General features: G+C 39.0%; 1 protein-coding gene and 1 pseudogene across 2 annotated transcripts in view; both read left to right on the top strand.

Moving 5' to 3' along the window:
- SLC39A9 (solute carrier family 39 member 9) overlaps positions 1-20,255 on the top strand; it is a 63,001-nt gene that overhangs the window by 26,851 nt on the left and 15,895 nt on the right. For both annotated transcript variants that reach the window (XM_072629493.1, XM_072629494.1), the window contains exon 2: positions 15,044-15,152. In XM_072629493.1, coding sequence (XP_072485594.1) covers positions 15,044-15,152 — 109 coding nt within the window. The remainder of the gene's footprint in view (positions 1-15,043; positions 15,153-20,255) is intronic.
- On the top strand, positions 718-3,013 carry LOC140517871 (DNA (cytosine-5)-methyltransferase 3A pseudogene; annotated as a pseudogene).

Raw genomic sequence — 20,255 nt, 5'->3', positions numbered from 1 at the left:
GACAAGTAGTTTTCCAGCCTCTGCTTAATAAACACTTTTAGGGCTGTGAGGTATTCACTCACAGCCCATATTTTTTTTTTTTGAATGGATTTGTTAGGGACTTCTTCCTTATATTAAATTGGAGTCTTTCTCCTTGTAGTTTTTACACAGTGGTTCAGGTTCTGCCTTCTGGTACCAAATGGAATGAATCTAATCACTTTTGCAAATGAAAACCCATCAAATATTTGATTAAAATCATATTTCCCTTCTCTGCTTGTTAAACCTTCTCTGCTTTCAGGGTAACATTTTTCCTTCATTTAATTGATTATCATATAGCTGTCTAGCCCCTTTATATTCTTGATCACTGTTTGTCAGTGACCACTGAATACTCTCGGGTTTGTTCATCCTCCTCCAGAAATATGAGGCAGTATCAAGAGAAGGTCTGACAATAGGTAGCTAAATATAACTGTAAAATATTTAATGTGATATATCTTCCTTTAAAAATAAAAATAACCACTCCACCCCTGGTAGACCAGACAAGAGGGGGCTGGCCCACTGCTAGCGTCTGTGAGCCGGCCCCCTTCCCCAGTCCTTTTCCTAGCCAATCAGGCACTCCAGCTGGACCCACATGACCTGGAGTTCTGAGACAAAGAAAATGTTCAGACTCTCCCTCCTCTCCCCAACCTACCCCCCCTTGGACCCCTCCGCCCCCAGCCCCATCTTCCCCTTTACCCTCCCCTAAGACAGGCGGCCACAGTCTGAGCTTCTGGGCCAAGGGGCCCCACACCTGAGCTGGACCAGACAGAGGTTGCACCTGGCCTTATGGGCTGAGAAGAAAGCCAAGGTCATCGCAGTTATGAATGTCATAGACGAAAACTAGAGGACTGGAGAGCCACAGAAGGTTGAGGAGGCTAGGCCTCCTCCTTTATAACAACCTACTGATCCTGCTTCCCCCACTGTGGCCACCACACCTGAGCCAGTGGGGGCTGATGCTGGGGACAAGAATAATGCTAAGGCCACTGCTGATGAGTCTGAATATGAGGATGGCCAGGGCTTTGGCATTGAGGAACTAGCATGGGGAAAACTTCGGGGCTTCTCCTGGTGGCCTGGTCACATTGTATCCTGGTGGATGACAGGCCAAAGTCCGGCAGCTGAAGGCACTCGATGGGTCATGTGGTTTGGAGATGGCAAGTTCTCAGTGGTTTGTGTTGAGAAATTGGTGCCACTGAGCTCCTTCTGCAGCACCTTCCACCAGGCCACATGTAACAAGCAACCTATATACGGGAAAGCCATTTATGAGCTCCTTTGGGTGGCCAGCAGCCAAGCCAGGAAGCTGTTTCTGGCCTGCCCTGAGAACGATGAAAGTGATACAGCCGAGGCTGTGGAGGTGCAGAACAAACAAATGATTGAGTGGGCTCTGGATGGCTTCCAACCCTCTGGCCCCAAGGGCCTGGAGCCATCAGAAGAAGAGACAAATCCCTACAATAGGAAGTTTACACTGACATGTGGGCCCCAGTAGAGCCTGAAGCTGCTGCCTGTGCCCCACCTCCACCAGCCAAAAAGCCCTGAAAGACCACAGCAGAAAAGCCCAAGGTCAAAGAGATCATTGACGAACGCACAAGAGAGCGGCTGGTATATGAGGTGTGGCAGAAGGGCAGGAATATTGAAGACATCTGCATCTCCTGTGGGAGCCTCAGCGTCACTCTGGCACACCTGCTCTTCATCGGAGGAATGTGCCAAAACTGCAAGAACTGCTTCCTGCAGTGTGCCTATCAGTATGATGAAGACAGCTACCAGTCATACTGTACTATCTGCTGTGGGGACTGAGAGGTCCTCATGTATGGGAACAATAACTGTTGCAGGTGCTTCTGTGTGGAATATGTGGACCTCTTGGTGGGACCAGGGGCTGCCCAGGCAGCCATCAAAGAAGACCCTTGGAACTGCTACATGTGTGGGCACAAAGGCACCTATGGGCTGCTATGGCAGCAAGAGGATTGGCCATCATGCTTCCACATGTTTTTTGCCAATAACCATGACCAGGAGTTTGACCCTCCCAAAGTTTATCCCCCAGTCCCAGCTGAGAAATGGAAGCCAATCCGGGTGCTATCTCTTTTCCATGGAATTGCCACAGGACTGTGGGTGCTGAAGGACCTGGGGATCCAGGTAGACCGCTACATTGCCGCAGAGGTGTGTGAGGACTCCATCACTGTGGGCATGGTACGGCACCAGGGGAAGATCATGTACGTGGGGGACGTCCGCAGTGTCACACAGAAGCACATACAGGAATGGGGCCCTTTTGATTTGGTGATTGGAGGCAGTCCCTGCAATGACCTTTCTATTGTCAGCCCTGCTTGGAAGGGTCTCTATGAGGGCACTGGACGGCTCTTCTTTGAGTTCTACCGCCTTCTACATGAGGCCCAACCCAAGGAGGGTAAATGACCACCCCTTCTTCTGGCTCTTTGAAAACGTGGTGGCCATGGGTGTCAGTGATAAGCGGGACATCTCACGCTTTCTAGAGGCCAACCCTGTGATGATTGATGCCAAAGAAGTGTCAGCAGCGCACAGGGCTCGCTACTTCTGGGGTAACCTTCTCTGTATGAACAGGCCATTGGCATCTACTGTGAATGATAAGCTGGAGCTTCAGGAGTGTTTGGAGCATGGCAGGATAGCAAAGTTCAGCAAAGTGAGGACTATTACTAGGTCAAACTCCATCAAGCTGGGCAAAGACCAGCATTTTCCTGTCTTCATGAATGAGAAAGAGGACATCTTATGGTGCACTGAAATGGAGAGGGTTTTTGGCTTCCCAGTCCGTTATACAGATGTCTCCAACATGATCCGTTTGGCAAGGCAAATACTGCTAGGCCGGTCATGGAGTGTTCCTGTGATCCACCACCTCTTTGCCCCTTTGAAGGAATATGTGGCCTGTGTGTAAGGGACATGGAAGTGAACTGGGATAGTGACATCTAATCAAAGCAAAACCAGCAAGAACTAGAGGATGGAGAGAAGTATCAGCACCTGGAAGAGAAAAAAAGGAATTTCAAGCAAACAAACAAAACACAAAAAACCACCACAGACGTGAAAACATCTGCAAAGGCATTGCCGAGCAAAAGGGTGGGACGTCATCTCCTGATTTTTCAATGTTAAACTTTGATCCTATTTAAAAAACAAAACCAAGCTTCCCCTCCCCTCTTTATTATTATTATTAATATTATTATTATTATTATTTGGGTCAAACATTTTAGTTTTCCACTCTTTCCAGAGGGGTTTTCTGTTTGTCTTGGTTTTGACTTCTCGCTGTGACTGAAATAAGAGGGTTTATAATTTTTTTAATGCTGTAAGAGGAGGAGTAGGAAAAGAGGGAACTATAGCCAAAAAAAAAAAAAAAAAGATACTCAACAAAACAAAAACAACAACTCTACCATGCAGAGGAGAGATGAGAAGGGGGGAGGGAGGGAAAAGAAATATGCTATAGAAATCTATCATGTATGTGTGTGTGTGTGTGTGTGTGTGTGTGTGTGTGTGTGTGTGTGTGTGTGTTGGGGGGGTTGTTTTGGTCTTTTGTTTTTGTTTTGTTTGTTTGTTTTTGGCTTGGGTCTGATTAGATTAGGAGCACAAGCAGGAACAGAAAACTAGGGAGACACTGGGGCAGGTGGCAGCAGCCAGGGTCACCTCTAGCCACTGAGTGGGATTTTACCAGCACCGTTCCTGGTGATGCAAAGTGAAACCCAACTAGCAACAGGGAAGATGAAAACACCCACAACAATCCACTTTTATACAGTATTTCAGGTGCCTACCACACAGGAAACCTTGAAGAAAATCAGCTTGTAGAAGCCACTGTTACCTCTTGTTTACAGTCTTTTTTACATATATATGATAGATAGAAGATATATATATATATATCTATATATCTATATATAAAAAGCTACTGTTACTACTGTACAACAGCGAGATGAGTAAAAACATCACCTTCCATGTTGCCTTATGTGCAAAGGGTTTTAACCAAGGATGGAGAAAAGGGAGAGATTTTTTTTTCTTTTTAATTTCCCAAAAGGAAAACTCCCTGGGCCAGATGGCAGGGGCAAGGGAGGGCTAGGTTCCTGGTTCCCCTACTTGAGTCGTTACACTGACTCTGGAGGATATCTCATGGAGGGGTACAGAAACCTTCCAGAGTTTGGGGCTATGTACAGCTAAAACCCCATCCTGGAGGAAATAAAACATAACAAAAAATAAAAATAAAAAAACAATAAAAATAACCCTGATAAGGAGATTATTTATTGCCACATTAAATATTGACTTTAATATCATTATGAAGCTCCAAGTGGTATAGTGGCAAGAACATTGCCTGGATTTTAGTTCTAACTCTGCCATTAATGAGCTACTACTAGCTTTCTGACCATGGGCAAATCTTTGGCCTTCAGTTTCATCTTTAAAATAAGGAAATTATATTAGATAATTGACCTGTGGTCTCTTCTCTAAACTTCCATTCTTATGCATATATGTAATTTTAGTAGCTAATATCTTTACATTTGTTATATCATATATTAGATATGTATATTATATTTTTATGTGTAAATTGTAAGCCTCTTGAGAGTAGTATATTTATCTTTCTATTTTCCAAAGTATATATAGCCACATTGTGTCTCACGGTCAATCAGTTTGTCTTTCTTAGTGTCTTGTGTCAACTGGACCGGAATCCATCTCTAATCTGTGAGTGGATAGAGCCAAACAAAGCAAGCCAGAGATAGTAGAGTCAGGAATCAAAGAGAAGTTTAATTTCCAAGTGAGGAAAAATGGCTTGCAAGCAAGGACATGTGTGCTGGAGCCCCATCCCTATTGGAGGGGGAGGGGGATGGACGCAGCATGGGGAGATCTCAACACTTATACCAATGGCTGTGCAGTGACCTGACAATGAGGGGTAACAGCAACAATGTGATGAGTTTGATTTGGTAGCAGGGCTCAGAGAACAGAACATTGATACAGCTGGTGCTTACTTGAGCTCACAGATTACCTGGTGCTAGTCAAAGCAATACAATAATTGTGTGAAACAATTCTGGAATTTTACTGAGGCTGAGATCCTCCAGAGGGTCAGCACAAAGGATTGTTGTTATGCCAAGCTCAGGGCACAACCTGCTTGCTGGGCCTTAGCTCTCGAAAACAAAGTGTCCCCTAATATCTTGACATTTCCTCCTTTTGGCCAAAGGGAAGAGGTCTTAAAGAACCCCTACCCTTCTGGCCAATAAAGAAGAGACCAAGATGCTGTGAGAGGCCATTTGGGCGAGGACAAGATGTTGGCCAAGTGGCATTGTTGGGGAACTGTGTCCTAGGTGTTTTTACTAGCCATTGTTTGCTTGCAAGAAGAAAAGAAAGGGAGGGCCAAAAATATAGAGGAAGAAAATACCAGCACACACAAATCAGGGCCTTGGTAGTTGGGTACGTAACAAAAGAAAAGACAGTATACTCAGCCCTCATCTAGAATCTTGGGACAGCTGACTCATCTGGATGTAAGGTGCTTCTGGGCCCATACTAGATGAACCTTGAGGTCCCCAGAGGGTTCTACCCTCTACTCAGGAGCAGGGGCTTTCTTCACATGGCCCACAAGTTTGACAGCTATGAGAGTAGTCAGAAGGACCTGGTAGGGGCCCTTAGAGAAAACTCTTTGCATCAATCTTTGAATGAGTTTCATATGCCCTTAGTTAAGAGTCTCTAAATAACACATAAAGATGATCAGGTTTTCCACCCCCACAGGGCTATTTTCAAGCAGTGCAGTAAAGTTTTTCTCACAGTTCCTATAATTGCGTAATTACATTAAGTCAGATACAGATCAAACTACTTAGAGGGCTCTAGAGAAAGGAGATTTACATGTCACCAAGGTAACCAAGAAAATTTAAACATAAACCACACAAAGCAATACAGCAATTATCACCAATGTTAACTAACATCTTCTCCTTGTATCCTAGTAACCCATTCTCAATATCCATTTAATCAGTGCATTTTGAATCCCAGATGTTATATATAGTTATCTAGTCCCTATCATTTCTTGGACAATAAGCATTATTCTCAAGACAACTCTAAAAGGGGCTCTGCTTCTCTGGTTCCAAATCTAGAGCTTCCTAGATAATTCTAATTTAGTATACTTTAGTAAATTTGGTTTTCTAATCTTAAAACTCCAGAGAATTTCAGTTCATATACCATTTGGTGGTTCTATCCTTACCTAAATCCTGTACCTGATATGAGAATCTTTTTAACAAAAAATTTTGCACTGCTTTTCTATTTCTTAGCCAGAACCAGATGATATTTGTACTTATTGCCATTGCTAAGATTTCCGATACAAGTATTGAATAATATTGGTGACAGTGGGCATCCCTGTTTCATACCTGATCTTAGTAGGAAGGCTTCTAGCTTATCCCTATTACAAATAATACTTGCTGAGGGGTTTAGAAAAATACACTTTTTTCATTTTGAGAAAAAACTCATTTATTTCTTTATTTTCAAGTGCTTTTAATAGAAATGAATGTTCTTTATCAAAAGCTTTTTCTGTATTTGTTGATATAATCAATTATGTTAATGATTTTAAATCATCCTTGCATTCCTGATATAAATCCCACTTGGTCATAATATATAAGTTTTGTAATATATTGTTGTAATCTTTTAGCTAGAGAAACAGTTACTGTTGTCATTCATTCTGAGCAAAAAATAACCATTAAGTGGTGCTTGGGCACGGACCTATTGCTGTTTAATCCATAGGATCCAGAGTAAACTGGGTTTAAGCCTTGGTCTTTGAGAAAGAAATCTAGCCAGTAAACTTCAAGTCAACTATTTAACTGTTCTGTTAGCAGAACACCCTCGGATAAGGGGAGAGGAGAGGAGAGGAAATGTCATGATGTCATGACTTGCAATTGACTTTGATTTGAGGGAGGGAGGGCTGTGCAAAGTTACCAGCCTCTTTTTCTCCTCCAGAGCAATCTGGTTCCGGGGGCCAGATATTGATTAGGACAAGTGGAGATGGCCCAAAATACAGTGGGAGACATTGGCCCTTTTAAGCTAAAGTCTTTTCAGGTTCTTGCTTTGAGTGAGGCAACACCCACTGAGTTGAATAGGTCTCTTTAAGAAGTGACTCAAGGGATGGTTTCACTCAAAGTGTCTTCCACTGTTATCCTATCATATGTTATCATATGTTATAAGGGGTAGAAAATTCTCTTAGCTCTGTTTGATTCTAGGCATGAGTCATATCTGACAAGTAATCATGTAGTCGCAGTGTATCAAAATCAAAGCTCAGGATTAACCAGGTGGGAATTTTCCTTTTCCGAAGGGAAATAGCACAATGGGGAAATAGAGTCAGAAGACTTCTACCTAGGCTATGTCCAAGGTTGTCCCCAAAACTTTTCCCAGGCACAGACAGTTCCTAGACTGCAGCACATGCCATTTTCACCTGTTGCTTTCATGATAATTCAGACAACTATCCCTGTAATTAAAGCTCAAAACAGTAGTAAATTAGACTTCCCAGGAATTTTTTTACCTTTAATACCAAAATTTCACTAACCACAACTTGGGGCCTGACAGTTACTATTTCATTTATCCTTTACCCATGAATTAAAACTACCCAGATTCTTTGGCCGGGTAGGGGGAGATCCTGCAGCAAATACCTGACTTATTATAAATTTGTTGAAGCTACATCTTTAAACCACCTTACAGACTTTCACAATAGGCAAGATTTTTAAAGAAAATTCATTATTATGATAGTGACATGTACATAGACACTAAATGTTTGTTAAATAATTTTTAAAATATGTGAGATTTGGATCACCGTCCTATTCATACTTTCTTCCCACACCATTTAGAAATGGCATATGAAATTTTATAACAGTGAACATTAAATATTTGCTATAGCTTTGTAATCATGACAGTGTGACTGAAATTTAATTGGTTATTAGTTGAGGGTATTTAAAAATTTTTTGTGGAGCATTAAAAAACATTTTAAACCAAAATTTTCATCATAAGTTGAAAATTATTAGTGTATAGTAGACATAATAGTAACTCATATTCTTGGGTGATAGTGTCTCTCTTATACTTTAAGTTATGAAAAATTTTTCCTCTGATCACTTGCACACCTATGAGCATGATCATAATGTAGGTTAAATTAGGTACACATAGTAGGTGAGGGCAATGAGTGTTATAATTGCATCGAATGAGATAGTGTTTGTAAAGCACTTAGCACAGTGTCTGACCCGCAGTAGGATCTTAATAATTACATGATTTCCTTCCCTCTTTCCTGGTCAATAAATACTTGCTGACAAATCGATTCACCACTGCTTTTTGTATTTAGATTGTACAGCTATTACACATCATATAAATTTATAATTTTTCCTAACATTCAATTTTTTAAATTTTGAGTTCCAAATTCTCTTCCTTCTGCTCCTCCACAACCCATTGAGAAGGCAGGCAATATGATAACTAATAAGGGATTTGCAATCTCCCTTTTTCAGGTGAGGGTGGACACCATCAGATATTTTGAATTTGAACTCAGAACACTTTTTTCCATACAAATAATGTTTAAAGTGTTGATTAATTTCTAAAACTAACACACAAAAGCACTTGCAACCCATAATATACTAAGTCATGGGAAGAGGAAAAGGGTAACAGTAGTCCACTACTGTCATAAATTAATCAGTTCATAGGGAGAAATTTATATTAATTTGATTTCAGCCATGTTCTGGGTTTAGTAGGCATTTAAGGGCCAGATGAGAAATACTGTACCAAAAATCAGCAGTATAGTAGAAAAAACACTAAATTCCAAAGAACTGGCCATGAATTATATCTTTACAATTTGTGTGAACCTGAGGAAACCACTTCAACTCTAAAATGCCTCTTCTTTAAAATGGCAGTAGTGATATTTAAACTATGTATGTCATAGTTACGAGGCTCAAATCAATGAAATATGTTAAACACTCTTTAACTTGTAAAGTTCTGTGTAAATGTTGCTCAGTCATATCTGACTCTTGGTGATCCTGTGGAACATACAACCCATGGAGTTTTCTTTTTTTTCTTTTTTTTTATTTAACTTTTAACATTCATTTTCACAAAATTTTGGGTTCCAAATTTTCTCCCCTTTTGTCCCCTCCCCCCACCCCAAAACACGGAACATTCTAATTGCCCCTATCACCAATCTGTCCTCTCTTCTATCATCCCTCTCTGCCCTTGTCTCCATCTTCTCTTTTGTCCTGTAGGGCCAAATAACTTTCTATACCCCTTTACCTGTATTTCTTGTTTCCTAGTAGCAAGAACAGTACTCGACAGTTGTTCCTAAAACTTTGAGTTCCAACTTCTCTTCCTCCCTCCCTCCCCACCCCTTCCCTTTGGAAGGCAAGCAATTCAATATAGGCCAGATCTGTGTAGTTTCGCAAATGACTTCCATAATAGTCGTGTTGTATAAGACTAACTATATTTCCCTCCATCCTATCCTGTCCCCCATTACTTCTATTCTCTCTTTTGATCCTGTCCCTCCCCATGAGTGTTGACCTCAAGTTGCTCCCTCCTCCCCATGCCCTCCCTTCCATCATCCCCCCCACACTGCTTATCCCCTTATCCCCCACTTTCCTATATTGTAAGATAGGTTTTCATACCAAAATGAGTGTGCATTTTATTCCTTCCTTTAGTGGAATGTGATGAGAGTAAACTTCATGTTTTTCTCTCACCTCCCCTCTTTTTCCCTTCACCAAAAAGTCTTTTGCTTGCCTCTTTTATAAGAGATAATTTGCCCCATTCCATTTCTCCCTTTCTCCTCCCAATATATTTCTCTCTCACTGCTTGATTTCATTTTTTAAGATATGATCCCATCCTCTTCAGTTCACTCTGTGCACTCTGTCTCTATGTGTGTGTGCGTGTGCGTGTAATCCCACCAACTACCTAGATACTGAAAAGTTTCAAGAGTTACAAATATTGTCTTTCCATGTAGGAATGTAAACAGTTCAACTTTAGTAAGTCCCTTAAGACTTCTCTTTGATGTTTACCTTTTCATGCTTCTCTTCATTCTTGTGTTTGAAAGTCAGATTTTCTTTTCAGCTCTGGTCTTTTCATCAAGAATGCTTGAAAGTCCTCTGTTTCATTGAAAGACCATTTTTCCCCTGAAGTATTATACTCAGTTTTGCTGGGTAGGTGATTCTTGGTTTTAGTCCTAGTTCCTTTGACTTCTGGAATATCCTTCCACACCCTTCGATCCCTTAATGTAGAAGCTGCTAGATCTTGTGTTATCCTGATTATATTTCCACAATACTTGAATTGTTTCTTTCTAGCTGCTTGCAATATTTTCTCCTTGACCAGGGAACTCTGGAATTTGGCCACAATGTTCCTAGGAGTTTCTCTTTTTGGATCTCTTTCAGGAGGTGAACTGTGGATTCCTTGAATACTTATTTTGCCCTCTGGTTCTAAAATCTCAGGGCAGTTTTCCTTGATAATTTCATGAAAGATGATGTCTAGGCTCTTTTTTTGATCATGGCTTTCAGGTAGGCCCATAATTTTTAAATTGTCTCTCCTGGATCTATTTTCCAGGTTAGTTGTTTTTCCAATGAGATATTTCACATTATCTTCCATTTTTTCATTCTTTTGGTTTTGTTTTGTGATTTCTTGGTTTCTCATAAAGTCATTGGCCTCCATCTGTTCCATTCTAATTTTGAAAGAACTGTTTTCTTCAGTGAGCTTTTGAACCTCCTTTTCCATTTGGCTAATTCTGCTTTTTAAAGCATTCTTCTCATTGGCTTTTTGAACCTCTTTTGCCAATTGAGTTAGCCTATTTTTCAAGGTATTATTTTCTTCAGCATGTTTTTGGGTCTCCTTTAGCAGGGTGTTGTGTTGACCTGCTTTTCATGCTTTACTTGCATGTCTCTCATTTCTCTTCTCAGTTTTTCCTCCACCTCTCTAACTTGATTTTCAAAATCCTTTTTGAGCTCTTCCATGGCCTGAGCCCATTGGGTGGGCTGGGATACAGAAGCCTTGACTTCTGTGTCTTTCCCTGATGGTAAGCATTGTTCTTCCTCATCAGAAAGGAAGGGAGGAAATACCTGTTCACCAAGAAAGTAACCTTCTATAGTCTTATTTTTTTTTCCCTTTTCTGGGCATTTTCCCAGCCAGTGACTTGACTTCTGAGTATTCTCTTCACACCCACTTTGCCTCCAGATCCTCCCAGCCAGCCCTTGGGGTCTGAGATTCAAATACTGCTTCCCAGCCTCAGGGCTTTTGGCAGGGGCGGGGCTGCTATTCAGTGTGATTAAGTTCAGCTGCTCAGGTGGGGACAGGGCCGCCTCAGGGCTCAGTTCCCTCAGGGGGTTTATGCAGAGACCTTCAACAATGGATCTGGGCTCCTGCCTGCTTGGGGAGCCCTGGTCTGCTCCTGCCTCCGCTGCTGCCTCCTGAGAGGGCCTGAGTTATGGGGGCACCCCACTCCCCTCTCGGCAAGCCAAGAAGACCCTCTCACCAACCTTTGGGGCCCGTGGGTGGAGGGACCTGCGCGGCTGCTGGAGATTCCATCCCTGAAGCCTGCTCGGATCTGCTTGGATCTGCTCCTCTCAGTGCCGGATGGCCAAGGCAGGGCTAGACGGACCTTTTGCAAGAGGTTTTCAGGGCTCTCTGGAACAGAAATCTCGTCTGCTCCGTTGTTCTGTGGCTTCTGCTGCTCCAGAATTTGTTGGGAGTTCTTTTTTACAGATATTTTGTGGGCTGTGGGTTTGGAGCTAGCATATGTGTGTCTCTCTCCTCCGCCATCTTGGCTCCACCACCACCCCCCCATGGAGTTTTCTTGGCAAAGATACTGAAGTGATTTGTCATTTCCTTTTCCAGTTGATAAGGCAAATATAGGTTAAGCAACTTGTCCAGTGTCACACAGCTTACTTACTTAACGTTTACTAAGTATTAGAGGCCAGATTTCATCTCAGGTCTTCCTTATGATATTATTTCTAAAGAAAAATATTTTTCAAGTTCTAAACAGTTACCCCCTCATCCCATTTAAAAACCAAAACAACTCACGTACAACTGTTAGAACTTGAAATATTTATAATTTGGGGGTTCTTATGTACTTCTTGCTACACATACCTTTCCAGTTTATCTCTAATTACAGGTACCCTGTTCTACAACCAACAGTAACAAGAATTAGCATTTATCAAGCATTTACACTATGCTGAGAGCTTGGCTGCAAGGGCAGAGTGAGCTTTCAGGGTGAGAAGACTCTTATATCATCACGGAGAAAAGTCCTTAGAGTTAGGAGTGGAGTTCAGAGAGAAATGGTTTACCTGCTAATTCTACCCCCAGTCTCCACATGCTGTGTGCTTTACTGCTTTTTTGTCATTCTTCATAGTTCCATTCTATCTAAAGTACCCTTTACATTACTGAATTCTACCTATCTTGTAAAAACTGAGCTTAAATGACATTTTGTTCATGAAATCTTTCTTTAGTATCCTTTTCTATAAACTCCTATACAACTTATTTTTTCTACCTTCCCAAACCTGGAACTCCACAATGGTGAGTACTCTCTTTCCCCAAACCTCTTCTGCCTCTGTCTCTTCCACCCTTGTCTGACACAAGTAGGTGGCCCTTCACCTTACTAAGCCCAGCCCCTCTGTATGAACAGTTGATTCCATTCCCATCCCATCTTCTCCAGATTATCCCCTTTACCATCCTACTCATTTATTAATTTTCAGTTTCTCCCTATCTGTTAAATGCTTCACTACTGCCTATAAACACACCCATGTCTCCCTTATCCTTAAAAAACAAAAACAACCTCATTTGATCCTCCATACCTATTAGTTATCATACTGAATCTCTATCTTTTGTTTGCTATACTCCTTGAGGAAGCAATCTTTACTCAGTGCCTCTGTCTCGTTTCTTATCATTCATCATTAAACTCTGCAGTATGACTCAACCTTATTCAGCTGAGACTTTTTTTTCAGAGTTTTCAGTTATCTCTTAATTGCCAAATTTAATGACCCTTTCTCACTCTTCACCTGCTTGACCTCTACACAGCCTTGCATAGCCTTTGACACTGTCAGTCACTTTCTTTCTACCTGTGACTGTTCCTTCTCAGACTCCTTTGCTGGTTCTTCATACCAACTAACCAGCTAACAATTCCCCCAAGTATCTCTTCTGGAACTTCTTCTGTTCTGTCTCTATACCATTTTACTTGATGATCTCATTAGCTCCCATGGATTCAGTTATTGTCCCTGTGCAGATGATTTTCAGATCTTAACTTGTCTTCTGACTTCTAGTACCACATCTCCAACTGCCTTCTGGGCATCTTGAACTGAATGTTACATGGACATCTTAAAGTCAACATGTCCAAAACACATAATCTTTTCTCTCCAAACCTTCTACTTTTCCCAACTCCCTATTACTATTGAGGGTACTACCATCCTCCCAGTCACCCAGACTTGCAACCTAGATGCCATCCTCAACTCCTTACTATCTCTCACCCCTCATATCCTATCATTTGCCAGTACCTGTCAATTCTACCATCATAATATCTCTGGTATGCATCTCTTTCTGTCCTCTGACACTACAACCACACTGGTGCAGGTCCTCATTACTTCATGCCTGGACTATTGCAGTAGCTTTCTGGTTGGTCTCCCTGCCTCAGTAAGTCTTTCCCCATTCCAGTCCCTTTCCACTTAGCTTTCAGTGATCTTCCTTTAAAGCACTGATCTGACCATGGCATTTTCCCAGGATCATCCTTTGACTCTTAAAACCTCTCATGACCTGGTCCTTTCCTGTCTTTCCTGTCTTACTTTTGCACCTTACTTCCCTTCACATACTCTGATAGGCAACAATTACCATCTTGCTTTTCCTTGAATAAGACACTCATCTCTAAGTTCCATGAATTTTCATTGTCTGCCCTCATGCCTAGGTCTCTCCCTTCCTTATCTTCACTTCCTGACTTTCCCTCACTTCCTTCATGTCCCAGCTAAAATTCTACCTTCTGTCAGAAACGTTTCCTGTTCCCCTTTAATTCTAGTGCTTCTCTTCATTGACTATGCCCAGTTTATCATATGTACACATTTGTTTGTACAGAACTATTTTGCATAGTCTCCCCCATTGGATTATGAGCACCTTGTGAACTTGTACTGAGGTGGATTTTTTTTGTTTTGCTTTTCTTTGTGTTTCCAACATTTACTTCAGTGTTGCAATAGGCACTTTTTGGTGCATTATAGGCATAATAGGTGCTTTTTGACTTGACTTAGCAATTCATTATAATACAAGATCTCTCCTAGATTGTCAGTATTTAGTGGGTAGATTTCATGTCTTACTTGGTGTTTTTTTACTGTCATTTTATCTTGTTAATTTTTTTACTTTGTAAATTTGATTTTCTTCTTTTTGCAATTTATTTTTGACAAGTTTATCCATTCTTTTAGCTTTTTAAAATAATTTTTTCATCAACTCTAAAATGAGAGTACTGCCCTTATCTGGGTACCCTTCAGCACTTCCTTTTGCTCTCTTCTTGGGTATGTAACCTGTTTTATCATGCTCTTTTTTTACATCACTGTCACTCCCCCTATTTCCACACAATATCCTCTCTTTCCTTTTATAAGCTATCCCTTGTAACAAATAGGTATAGTCATATAAAATTAATTTGGATTGTATCGATGAATATAATTTATGTAGAGCATTATATATATGTCAGTTATAATTGCATTTATCTTTCAGGTTATATTAAAGAAATTTTTAATAGACAGTATATGTATTATTTATTTTCTTAATATCCTAATTAGATATGTCCAAGATATTGGAGTAATTGGAGTTATTTCCCTTGTATTGATAAGGAAATTAAACCAGAAAAAAATTAAACCACAGTATAATTATGAAATATTGAGATTCCCACTAAGCCATACACAAAACAAACCAGATCTACATTAGCCCAAGATCAGACAGTAGAGATGTCTGAATTTCACCTGTTCTTTAGTGGACTGTCCTGGTGCCTCAAGGATCTTTGAGAAAGAACACTGATTACAAATATTTCAAATTCCTTTCTCCCCTTTTCCCTCCCTTGTTAATACAGTGGTCTAATAGTATTTATGTTTGATTCTAGGAGCGACTGAAGCTGATAACTGTTTTGGGTGCTGGGCTTCTCTGTGGAACTGCATTGGCTGTCATTGTGCCTGAAGGAGTACATGCACTTTATGAAGATATTCTGGAGGGTGAGAAAGAAAATAAGGTCTCATTGTTTGATGCATTTCAGCTTGTTGAGCTTGTGAGACAGAAACTCATTGCTGAGAATAAATACCATCTAAGTTTGTCATAGAGAGGCAGAATGGCACAGAGGGTCAGCATCAAGTCAGTATAATTCAGATTTAAATCCTTCCTCTGACACATCCTAGTTCTGGGACCCAGATCACCTGATCTCTTGGAGCCTCAGGCTTTTAAACATTGCAGCACAAGAAGCTGCAGAATAGTATTGGTAGGAGTTTCCTCACAAGGAAACCTTTTAATGATGAAATCACAGGTTCCAACCTTTCAACCCCCAAAAAAATTTTTATTATAGAATTTGGTCTCTTAATCTATCATCCAGAGTAAGATAAAATCTCTAATTGGAGATTATTATATAATCTACTTAATTTACTAATTATTTTCCATTTTTCTTGCTAGCATACCAAGTGGAATGTAATAATTATTTTGACAGCTCAGCTGGAGGAAGAAAGCTAAATCCTCATTCACAGATTGTTGAGTGGGAGATGCTCCTATTATTTGTGATTAGGGGCTAAAGAACTATATACTAAATACTAAAGATAGTATTTAGAGAAAATTATTAATTATTATAAGAAAAGTAATACTGATCCAAAAGAGTTAAAGTTAATGATTTTATGTGAGGATTGAGGTTTGGTTACAGAGTGAGACAAGCTAAGGATATAGCAAATGATAAATACAGAATGAAAATTTTATTTACTTATTAATTTTTATTTCTTCCATTGCTTCCCTCTTATATGTGCCTTTTCTCACAGTGGTTTCAAGAGCTCCAAAGAACTTGGGATGAGACAAATCAAGAGTGCATTCAGACCATGATTTAAAATAACCAAAAAAAGATTATAATTAGTCATCTTTGTTCCTACAGGATCTTTTGAGTCAAAGAAGGCAACTTTTAAGGACTCATAGGTTTAAGTTGGGCTGCTTTATATTAGATGATATTATTTTTATTGAGTCTTTATCTTTTTGTAATTTCTTTTAGTTTTTTTGTAGTTCAAGATGCATTTATAAAATGGTTTTGACTCAGAATGTAATTTGTGAAAACCTCATTTGTTTCTCACCTCTAAAACAAATAATCCCAATATATTTAAATCTTCCTAATATATTTTTAAAGATCATTGTGACTCTCCCTTTCCAAATTTCTCACATACCTCAATGTCCCAGCACTGTTTCTAGATTGACCAGAGCTAAGAACAAAAGAATAGGTTAACTTACTATATTCTCTGTTCTCATTTAAGTATCACAGTAGTGTTGCTCTGGATTTTTAAAAAGGTCTTTAGTTATATGTTTCTACAACCTGTGTTCCTCGCTGGATATTATAATCTTGGTAATTAACTGGTATTGAGAGTTCATGCATGCCATAGTGACAGACCCATCTCGTTGCTCTGCGACCGTAATAAGAGGGACTGAACTTAATGAGTGTAAATAGAAAGATACCCTTTTACAATTACAGCCCTAACGGAATTATTGATGCTCAGCGATCATAGTCTTACGTTTGTAAGAATACTATGTCCTCTCAGAGTAGCAAGAATTTTGAGAACATCTTAAGAATTTAACTGCCATAATGCTAGTTTATTGTCTAACTGGGATTGAAACCACTGTGAGAAAGGCATATATAAGAGGACAACAGTGGAAGAAATAAAAATTAATTTAAAAAAAAAGTAAATAAAATCTGGGTTGGATCTAAAACCATGGTCACAGAAATCTGACATTGATAGCATCCTGAATAATGCCATACATCTCAGTATTAAATAATTTGTATAGGCTGCCACAGTAAGTTTTACTGTTTTTTAGATGTGTTTTTATAATGGTATTATATTCTTCAAAATAGTGAATTTCCCTTTTGTAGGTGTTTTTTCTGTAATGTTTTTGCTATGCCTTAAAATTTTTAAATAATGAATTTAATAATTAGTCATCAACAAAAACATTCACATAAACGTATAATACAAGGGCAAAATCTTATGCAGAACCCCAAATGTTTTTACTCTGTGCTCTTCTAGATCTTAAAATTTCACTATATTTAGGCCTGTGTTTCTTCCTTCTTTCTATAATTACTGCGTATGCATTTCTGGTTCTTGCTATGCTTTTTAAAAGTCTGTTGACACTTGTTAATGTTTTATATTTAATTCCTGTCAGATCATTAAGAAAGAGATTCTACCTTTAAAATGGAATACTACCTTGTTATACTAATAAGCTCCACATCCTGTTTGATTGTAGACCTATTAAAATATGGCTAGGTGATGGGAGCATTTGGTTCCTTCTACTCCCCACTTATTTCTCCCTTTCCCATTTGTCCCAAGGTTGATTAAGAGGCACCAGGTGAGTCAAATAGGACTTCTTCACAAATAAAACATTTGATGATCAGTTAGTCAATAAGCAGTTGTTTAATAAAAATAGGCACTGGACATACAAAGACAAAAATAAAACAGTCCTTACTCTCAAGTAGCTTAGATGCCTTCAGGGCATCTAATATGCACAATATGTGCATAAATATGTGCACATATAAATAAATGCAAGGTAATTTCGATAGAGAAGAGGCACTGGGAGCCGTGGGGATCAGACAAGATTTCGTGTGGGAGGTGGCATTTGAGCTCAGCTTTAAAACAAGCAAGGATTCTGAGTTCTGGTTTGGACATGTTGACTTTGAAATGTGTTTGGTACATCCATTTGGAACTGTTTAATGGACAATCAATGATATAGGATTTGAGCTTAGGAGAGAAGCTATGACTTTTTTTGTTATAAGAAGCTCCTTTTTCCATTTGTCACCAGACATTTGAAGAGGGGACTTAATATGGAACTCTACCCAGAGAGGATAATTGAACCCATAGACTAGATGAGATCACCGAGAGAGAATGTGGGGGAAAAGAAGCCTGGGAAGGACCTACAATTAGAAGATGAGACATGGATGATAATCTAGCAAAAGAAACTGAAAAGAAGACCAGACTGGGGAAAAAACCAGATAGAGCAGTGTTATTAAAATCCAGAGAAAAAAGAGCGTTCAGTAGGAGAGAATATCCACTAGTGCCAGATTCTGCAGAGATCAAAAAGGATCACAAATTATTCTCAAAAATTGAGAAAGCACCCTACCAGAATCCTTTTATGAGGAAATTACAGTCCTAATACCTAAATCAGGGAAGGATAAACAAAGAAGGAAAACTACAGGCCAATGTCATTGAAGAATATCAATTCAGACATTTTAAACAAGATCTTATCAAACCAGTTATCACAGTTTATCCAAAAAATCATTTATTATGACCAAGTGGGATTTATACTAAGGATGCAAGGGATGTTCAGTATTAGAAACACAATCAGTATAATTATATTAAAAAACAAAACATCCAGAACTGCATGATCATCTCAATAGATGCCCCCCTTTAAAAAAGGCATTTGAAAAAGGACAACTCTTATTTACCCTAAAAACCCTACAAACTATAGTCATAGAGGCATCTATCTAAAACCAGAAACAAGCTTCATATGTTTCTACATTTTTCTACTTTTCCAGTATGTATAGGAGTAAAGCAAAGATGCCCACTCTCCCACTATTGTTTGATATGGTTCTGAAAATGCCATAGCAATTAGAATAATAGAGACATTCAAGGCATGAAGAAAGATAAAAGCAAAAACTACCCCCCTAGAACTGATGGTATACAGTGTCAGTCACATGATAGGTGCTTAATAAATGTTTGTTGTTTGGTTGATTACTTGGAAAATACTAGGAAATCAGCAAAGATACTAATTGAGACAACTAAAAGCTTCAGCACAGTTCCAGGCTACAAAATAAATCCTCAAAAATCCACTAAATTGTTATGTAATAGAAAACCAAAGAAGCAATAGAAAGGGAAATCCCATTCCAGATAACTACAAAATGCATAAGGTATCTGGATTATTGATCTACCAAAGCACACATAAGACTTGTATATATTCAGTTACAAAGTGCTCTTGAAAGAAAAAAAGAACAACTTAAAAACTTGGTGGATTATTCAGTGCTCATGGCTGTGCCATGCCAGTATAATAAAAATTATAATAATACTCTCAAAGTTAGTTTGCACTTTTAATGCTATATAAGATTACCAAGGGGATGTTTTATGGAGCTTGATAAAATAATAAACAATTGGAAAAACAAAAGATCTAGAATATCAAGGAAAAGTACCTTCTAATTTTTGCTGTTTTAACGTGTGTGTTTTAATAAATCTAGACTTTAAATGAACTCTTCTGCTTGTTGTGCTTACTGCTGACCATAATTATTAGTGTAATGGACTGGGTGGCTGGTTCTAAGCAAAGTTACGTTGTGGGAAAAATTTCTCCACCTTCCCTGAACCCTTTACCCATTGCAGTAATAACCTACCCTTGGAGTTTAATTTTGATAATTAAGTAAGCAGTTAACACTAAGTCTTCTCAAACATAATTGAATTTTGAAAGAGGATGTTTAGAGTACTAATAACTTGAACATACAGCCATGTGTTCACAGATGGGGAAAGATTTGAAGTCTAGATGGTTTACCTTTGTACAAATCAGATGGCCACTAATCATGAACCTACCCCTACTAAGGACTGTTATTATTTCTTTTAGGGGAAAAAAAGACTTTTAATAAATTGTTAGGAAAAAAATTAAAATAATTCACATCTTTGTTGCCCTCTACTTAATCTATATGAGTCCATGAGATAAAAAATACAAATATCATGTGCATTCTATAGCTAAAGTTAATTTATAAAGCAGAATTTTTTTTTCTTTCTTTTCGTTTCATTATTGATGAACAGTACAAGGTATGTAGAAACTTTATCCTGTAAGTTGTCCCATTGAAATTTGTTGTTGTTGTTTTTTAATGATATCTTTATTGGTTTAGAAATCTTGAGCATTGAATAAGAGACTAATCTATTATCCAGTAGTAATACTGTTGCAGGCTATGCCAACAGCTTCTTATTCTCTATTTGAGTATACTTTTTCTATTAATAGATTATATGTAGATATGTATACATTTCTAAGCTATTATTTTACCAAAGATTATAAACTTTTCAGGGCCTTAATCTGTATTTTGTATGTTATTTGGCCATCTATAAAGT

The sequence above is a fragment of the Notamacropus eugenii genome, chromosome 1 (assembly GCF_028372415.1).
Source record: "Notamacropus eugenii isolate mMacEug1 chromosome 1, mMacEug1.pri_v2, whole genome shotgun sequence".
NCBI classification, from domain to species: domain Eukaryota; kingdom Metazoa; phylum Chordata; class Mammalia; order Diprotodontia; family Macropodidae; genus Notamacropus; species Notamacropus eugenii.
Note: the sequence above shows the minus strand (reverse complement) of the source record. Positions and strands in the feature narration are given on the sequence as shown.